This window comes from Agrilus planipennis, unplaced genomic scaffold (assembly GCF_000699045.2).
Source record: "Agrilus planipennis isolate EAB-ADULT unplaced genomic scaffold, Apla_2.0 scaffold49, whole genome shotgun sequence".
NCBI classification, from domain to species: Eukaryota; Metazoa; Arthropoda; class Insecta; order Coleoptera; family Buprestidae; genus Agrilus; species Agrilus planipennis.
In genome coordinates, this window is record NW_020438913.1 from 772,899 (window position 1) to 781,302 (window position 8,404).

The following is an 8,404-nucleotide window of genomic DNA, read 5'->3' on the forward strand; positions in this document are numbered from 1 at the left end:
CTGTTCGAGTCCTATTCATCAATTCGTTCTACTCAAAATTCAGTTTCTTTTTAACGTCTGCTTTTTTTGAAATAATAGTTTCTTTAAGAATCAAAATCTTTTGTTTCGATTTCGAGAAGGGTTTCTTTTGTGCCTATGCGTAAAATAGTGTTATGGATGGCACTGTTATAAATCATGAAGTAAAAAGGGTAAACAAATTGGTCAGGGTTGACAGCAAGAAGGCTGTCATAAATTCATGTCTTGTAATGTGCAGGTCCATCGAGGACTCAAAGCGATTCATTTTATTGCCCCATAAATGTAAACTTTCACTCGAAACTGAGTCAGATGGTGAAATCTGGGACTATTGTCTCTACCAGAGCCACCCCCAATGGTAATGACCAATGAAGCTTGTCATCCATAATATTTAGGAAGGGACTCCTACACTCCACCCCCTTTATTTGCATATTTAAGTTTATTTAAGTCTTAGTTTTAAGTTTCTAAGACAGACAGACTCACAGATTCACAAGACTCATACAGACTCAAGAGATTCAGACTCACACAGATTAAGAGTCACAAGCGAAGATGTATATAGTGTAAATCAAGGTGTATAGTAGATGTAAGTTCAATATAAAAATTCCACAAATTAAACGTCTATGCGTTCTTATCTCAACTAAATGCACTGCTAATTAGTTTTGGTGGTGCCGCTTTATTCTGCCCTACTGATAAGTATCAGCAGGATATTGCCGAAAACGAGCCCTTACAAGGCGACGAAACAATGACATTTAAAGAAAATAGTGTCGATAGTTGTGAGAGTTACGAAAATTCGAGAACCCATCTTTCCTCCAACGCATAAATTAACCATTAACCGTTGTGGTTTTGCCAGATTAGCAGGTCTAATAGAAAATTTTAAAAGATAGGTACTAACGTAACTTAACCCTAACTTATCCTAATTCAACATACATAGTGTTCGACGTGGACTATTCGAGACAGTCTACGCTAGGATTAAACAAAAAATCGTTAGAGAAATGTGGAAACACACAATTGGTTTGGACTTTGACTAATCGTCTTTCGCTATGACAACCTTATCCTTGTTTGAATGAACACCTTTCTAAATCAAACCAGAATCACACCTGAATTTGATGAGTTCTTTATAGCATTAATTTATTTTTCTCCAATCGTTTTGGTATCACCAAATTTGAAAATATTTTTTTGAAAAAAAAAAAAACGTTTGTAACACGTAGAACAATGACAAAAATAAAACGAAGCATGTGGTATTTTGATGATTATTCTCTTTTCAATTCTACGATCTAAAAGTAGTATTAAAATGTTATTCCCTGAAATAAATGCGTATTGATTTTGCATTAGCGTCATATATACATATATAAGTACATTTTTATTAATCTGTAGTCCTTCTGATAGCGTTACTTATCTATGTTTGATTTGTGATTTGATAAAATTGTATGGGGTCAAGCATGCGTACAAAGGGTTTTTTGTATTTAAGGGAGTACTTGTCCGTCGGCTTCCACGAGTTAGTTTGTTTAAAATAAACTAAGTGCTGTAAGTAAAAAAACAGTTGTTGTCATTCGTCGTAAGAAGGCATTAAATCAACTATATGATAAATTTCGAACTTATTATTGTTAATTTCTGATTATAAATAGTGCGGATTGAATATAGTGAATTGTTTTTTTAGTACGATCAGAATTCGTCCTCAGTCCATTAATAAATTTTTGTGTGTAAATATAAGTTCAATGTGTCATTACTGATCAGTTTTATGTCAAACGAAATCATCATTAATATTTTCAAAAATTACATTTTCATCATCCAAAATAAATTGTGCAGTTGTACACACGAGTCTAAAACTTCATCATCAAAAGGTCGTCAGTCTTATGACTGCTTGGACACGCACCTCCACTCTTTCCTATCCTAAGCTAATCTTCGTATTTTCCTAAAACTAAAACATCCCACATCTAAACAGTAATCTAATCTAGGTGAACCTCTACCCCTCATAACTTCTGTTTCTACTACTGTGTCTCTAACTAGCCCTTCATATCTTAGAAGGTCGTCAGTGGTCGTTCTTTTCGTTTTCTATTATAGTCAAAGTTCCCTAATTCAAATGGAACTATTTATGTCAGAGTTAGAGAAAGTTCGAATTTAGAAAAATTTTTTGTTTTATCATTACACTTTTTATTTTTTGTTCTAAAAGACATTACTGTCACTGTTACAGTTAATATGTCAGGCAACATACCTAACCAATATTAATTTGAAATCATTTTTTCGATTTTTTATTTACCCACTACAAACTACCTCAAATAAATGAGGGAAAAATTGTTGCTGTTGTCATACCCCCGCCGGGAATCGAACACGAGACCTTTGGCTTTACGCACCAATGTTCTGACCACTAAACTAGGGGTTCGATTCCCGGCGGGGGTGTGACACCAGCAACAATTTTTCCCTCATTAATTTGTAGTTTTTCGGAAGATAATACTGGTTGTCAAAGACAGTTTATAGTGTAAAAACTGCACTTGAATCTCGAGTTAGAGAAATGAGAATTCGAAATTGAAATGAAAATTCGAGTTAGAGTTCTCATAAAATTACTACTTTTGAGTAGTCGAAAAATTGAAAAACCTTTACAACTTAATTGATTTAACAACTAGTAATTCTGTTTTATTTAAGTCAATAACGGATCTTAGTTAGTTTTTCAATTACTTTGAAAATTAATAATTTTTGTTTGGGATATTCACTGCAATCAATAGTCTACAAAATAGCCCGCGATTTTAATCAAAACTGCAAGAATAGCCTATTGAAAATCACTTAATATAATGTCCCGGAATTGGGTCACGATAAAAAAGAGGAAATAACAAAATACACCCACATGTAGACATACATACATACATGCACACTGGTGAGCCGTTCTATTCATGGTGACGGTCATTTTCATAAAACGGATTTCAAAGTGAAACACCTATAATCCAACACAGTTAACGCAAACACAGTAATAAAATTAAAACAGTTGCATCTAGCGGGGGTTAAGAATACGTAAAACTTCAATCCGTTGTTTCTTTCAAAGTAGTTTCATAAAAAGTATGTGTTATATTAAATGTGAGCCCACTTGGATTATATTTTACGCTGTTATTCGCTTATTTGTAAGTTGGTGACCGTTTGTATCTTTAATTATTTTTTAACACGCCTGTCAATAATGATAGCCATAACGATTTCATTAAAATTGTCTGTTCAATGAACCGGCTTACATTTAACAATAATTTTATATCTCATGAGTGTTAAAATGTAAACAATTATATACGTATGTACGTATCCTAAACACGTTGCTGATATAAAAAGTTTTATAATCGACATGACAGTTTAATTCAAAACGCACTTGTATTCTGGATATATGAATCTTCTGCTATTTTCTTTCTCCATAGTATATCTCTCATTATTTTTAGGCCATCATTTCCTTCATTTAAATTTCCATTTTTCTTGTACTATTTCCATTTATTCAACATTTCTCAAATATATGTTCAAGCGTCTCTAGTTCAAGTTTTTACAGTCTGCATATTTTCTTCTCTTCTTCCCAGTACCTTGTCGTCGTTTTCTCACTTCCTAGTCTGAATTTTGATGTTAAAACTAATTCGTTTTTACTCTTTACTTCTTCGTCTTTCAAATAATTTGGTTTTTCTTCCGTTTCATTCCATATTTTCTTATATTCCTTTGCGAATTTTGAGTTTTTCTTTTTTTTTCTATTTTTTTTTTGCTTATCAATGTTTTCGGTTAAACTTTCCAGCTCTTTCCATACACTTCTATCTATTTCTAGTTTCCATTTGTAGTGCGTGATGGCCCATTACCTTTCCATTAAAAAATTTCCTCTTTCCTTTTTCTATAATTTTCTTCTCATTTTATTTTCTTCGGTTTGAATATTCGATATGTTATCCTCAACTTTTATGCATTCTTTTATTAACGTATTGTCTTCTGAATTTAACACTTTTTCTTAGTGCTTTTTCTTTTAATATTTTATGGCCAATTTTTTGTTTTTGTTTTTTCTTGTAATAAATATTTCGGTGAATTTCTACCTATTTTTAAAATCCATCTTATGGATCTGTCTTAAGAATATCAATTTCTTTTCTTTTTTCTCACCCTTATATTTCCCCTCCATATAATAATATGCTCTATACCAGTATGACTCGAATAGGAGCATTGTTTCTTTGAGATTTCTTTCTCCCATTCCCCATACCTTTCCCATTACCCATATTGCATTCTTCCTCACTTTTTTATGTGTCCATCGAATGTATTATCTTTTTACAATACGAATCCTGGGTAATTGAACTAAGTAGTAACTTCTTCGGTTATTTTTCCTTCCCACTCGAATTTTTTTTTCTTTTGAAATTTTGATATATCTGTATTTAATTCCATCCATCTCTCTTTTATGTATTTATTGAATTTCTGCATCATTTCTTTCAACCCTCTTTCGCTGTTCGCTAATAATAGATACTATGTCATCTGCATATGAAACCGAACCAGATTTTTCTTCTACCAGTTACTTACTATTCCGCCTTGTTGTACTGCGCTTAATTTTTTTTTTAAATCTGCAAATGATACGGTAGAAAGTGCAGCGCTTAGTGGACAACTTCCTCGTATTCCCTCTTTCATTGCATTTTTTGGATTTTAGATTTTTCCTCAATGTCTTCAATGAATAGAAACATCGCTAACACATTTGTACCAATATTTTCTTATAGTACATTATGTTTATCATGGATCATGTCGTCCTTCGATGATTGTACGTAATACATTCGGTTCTCAATTCGCCACTGGTGTATAACTAATCTAACTAATGTGCATATTACTGTATACTGTACAGTTATTGTACCTTCCGTACCGTCTTGTACCCACACCCTCAGACAGAATTGATTGCAGGATTTAGCATGAGACCCTTTTATAAAACGTCTATCTAATAATAGGTTATTTTATATTTGAATGAATGTGTTCTCTTTTTGTCGTAGGTTATTCTTTATAAATGAAAATAAAGATAAACGAAGAACCTTTAGGAGTTGCGCCCGAAATCGTGACTCCTGAAGAATTGACGAGATGGAGCGACATGCCTCCAACTCATCACATCACAGACTACACCAGTTTGGACAATGCCAAGAAACACGAAGTATCGCCTTTTCCATGCAATTCAGAACTAAACCAGAAAATTATACTTTGGTAAGTACTCAAGGAAATTTACATTCTATTGACTTATTGTTTGTTGTTAAGTAGTTGCTGGAAAGTTGAACTTCTAATGAAATTTTTACCAATTTCTTTAGTAAGTGCTTTTGTACTTGTTGTAAAATCAAAGTCAAAAAGGGGAATGGTGTTAAAGTTATTTATTTATTAAAAAACAATCACCAACATAGGTATCACCCAAGTTGTCGGCTTTCTCAAATCTAGTTTTTTAAGTTAAAACAGATGTACCGGATAATGATTTTGCCGGGTACCTGATAACCGGGTACCAGGTACCTCTACGGTTAATGGTTCATATGGAAATAACGAATAATTCAGTATAGTAATCTATTAGTAATACAAATTAGAACAAACGACCGTTTCCAATTCCAATCTTAATTAGTAGTTTTCATTTCAACTTATTTGAGTAATTTACTTTCAAAAAATTTTTGGCGATCCAGTTTTTTTGACCTTCCGCAGTCCGGAGTTGATATAAATCATATCCAAGTTATTGTTTTAAATTTCTGTCGTATTCGTTTTCGAATGTATTTTACAACAGTACACTTTTACTTGCGGAGGTCAGTTCTAGTGCATCGTTATCTTGAAATCGAGCTATTTATATCTTAGCAATGTGCGAACTCGCTCTCGTAAACAAGCATCAAGTGTATTCTTGTTGGTTGAAGCAGTGTGGTTATACGTGTTTATACATTTTACAACGAAATTAAATGTTTAATCTATTCAATCTATTACATGTTATTAAGTTAATTGTCACATAAAAGGTAAATCTTTGATGAACTTTATTAAGATTACATAGAAAATATAAATAAATACTTGCAATTTATTGTTTTGTGATCTAATGGCACGGTTTAACATTATTAGTATAAAGATAATATTTTTAAAAAATGCCCAGCAATAAGTACCTACAAGTGTTTGTATCAGATTTTTGCCATGCAAGGATAAAAGTTCGAGGATATCCTTGTCTTTTAAAGTTTTAGAAAAGAAGGACATTTATGCCTTTGAACTACCTTCTTTTGTCTGGTCTGGTTTAAAAAGATTTTTATGAAATTTATTTTGCAGGAACGGAGATATATCACAGTTGCAAGTCGATGCGATAGTGAACTCTACAAACGAGTCCTTGTCAGATGATAATCCTGTAAGCAACCGGATTTTTCAAAGAGCAGGTTCTGAACTTAAAGAAGAAATAAATTCGGATATAAAGGGTAAGTTTAATCATAATATATGTGTATATATAAAAGAATATGGTTTATGTAAACATTTCTTTTTCAGAATGCAAGACTGGAGAGGTCAAAGTTACTCAAGGACATTCACTACCTTCTCGTTATGTTATCCATACCGTAGGGCCTAAATATAATGTTAAATATCAAACGGCAGCCGAAAATACGCTGTTTTCTTGTTATAGGTAAGAATTTTTAATGTTAATATTTATAAAAAATACTTCGATACTACAATTTTCGATAAAAAGTATGTAGTATACAGTTACCTATAATACGCTTCATCTCAATTGTCGCTTTTCAATTTTTCTCTTTAAAGTTTGTATTTTTCTTATAAAATACACCTAGGCACCAGTTGAAACGTTTTTTACTGAAATTTGAATTGTCAATGTCACTTAGGGTGTTTTGTGGTTTAACTGGATTTTAATTTAATTTATTCCTTTATTTTTACATATTTCTACAGGCCTGACGCTGGAAGCTGGCGGAAATTTTAAAATGGCGTGGATGCGCGGTGGCAAAAGTAGGCAGTTTTAGGTATAACGATTGCAGTCCTCATTCTTCAGTATTTCTATCGGGGGCGTAGATTAAATATTTAAAAATAGGGATCAGTGAGCAAGTAATAGACAGACAAACAGAAGAACTAATTGTTGATGTTGGTGACAGTGATAGAGGTTCTCAGGATGAGAGTGAATGTGAAAACTAACTATAAAACAGAAGCAATAGGTTAATTTTTTCTTTTTGATAAGTCATGTTTTTACATTATTTTCTAGTACGCTACTGTCCTGTCTGTATTAATACTATAATTTACGCCTCCTGAAAGGTTATTTGTGTATCGGTTCCAAGTGACTTACCCAAATAGGTCATAAATGGGCAAGTACCTGCGCGACCGCTCGCCAGCTTCCTTCGTCCGACCTGTATATTCCTGAAAAACTGTAGCACTACTACTTCTATTACTACAACTATCTCCTTGATCATGGGTATCTAAAGTGGTACTTGTTCTTCTTCCATTGTTCTACTGCCTTCTGTCTTTCAAATGCTCTTCTGTAAATTTCATTTTAATCAAGTATTTGTATTGATTAGTCCACCTTGTATTAAACTTCTGCTTCTTATTATTATCTTATTCGTATGTCTTAATCCTCGATGTGCCACTTTTTTAGTTAGTCCAAAAATTATTGGTAAGATTTTGCTCTCGAAAGTGATAAATTTTCTATGTGTCTGCCTAAAATTCAAATTTCAGCTCCAAAAAGATCGGCCGAATTACGTTTTGTAGATTTTCAGCTTTCTATAGTGAGATTTGTATTATGACTTTAAAAACTTGTTGCACTTCTGCTGGCAAAGTTTATTCTGTTCTCAATTTTGTTTAACATTCACAGCTGACCATGACTCGTTAGTATTTGAAAGAGTCCTCTTATTTAAAGATGTCTTCCGGTAAAGTTACATATGCCTACATCTTCATTTCCACCTCTTCTATATTTAGCAAGCTCTGTTTTGCTGATATTGATCCTTTAGTGTAAGACTTTTTCTCTAATTATTATAAAATCATCATCATCATAAGATAGTCAGTCCTAAAACTGATTGGACACGCATCTCCACTTTTTTCCATCCTCGCCCAATCTACGCAATTCCCTACAACTATAAGGTTGTTCGGAAAGTCATTTGGTTTTTTTTTGTGGAAATGAAAGACAGTTTTCGTATAATAAACAAATACTTTATTAAATTATATATTGACCGTTCTGGTAAAAGATTTTTTTAAATTTTTAAAACTTAACAAGATGGACGCCGCAGTTTGGACGGTTACGTTTTTGTCTGTTATACTTATTGCTGTCGATGTTGGACTTTTGATTGGTTTTTGTGTTTCGCTTTTGAATGTCTTAATAATGGGCCTGAAGCCCTATGTGTGTCTTTTAGGAGCGCTTCCGGATACAGATATCTATTTAGATATCAATAGATACAAAATGGTAAAAAAAATGCTAACTTTATTTTCTTTTTTTTTTTTT

The 8,404-nt window shown here is 32.6% G+C and overlaps 1 protein-coding gene across 2 annotated transcripts in view; it reads left to right on the forward strand.

Annotated features, from left to right (window-relative positions):
* LOC108733433 (protein GDAP2 homolog) overlaps window positions 1-8,404 on the forward strand; it is a 40,260-nt gene that overhangs the window by 8,411 nt on the left and 23,445 nt on the right. For both annotated transcript variants that reach the window (XM_018464603.2, XM_018464604.2), the window contains exons 2-4: window positions 4,974-5,178; window positions 6,253-6,395; window positions 6,463-6,595. In XM_018464603.2, coding sequence (XP_018320105.1) covers window positions 4,988-5,178; window positions 6,253-6,395; window positions 6,463-6,595 — 467 coding nt within the window. In that variant the 5' untranslated portion in view covers window positions 4,974-4,987. The remainder of the gene's footprint in view (window positions 1-4,973; window positions 5,179-6,252; window positions 6,396-6,462; window positions 6,596-8,404) is intronic.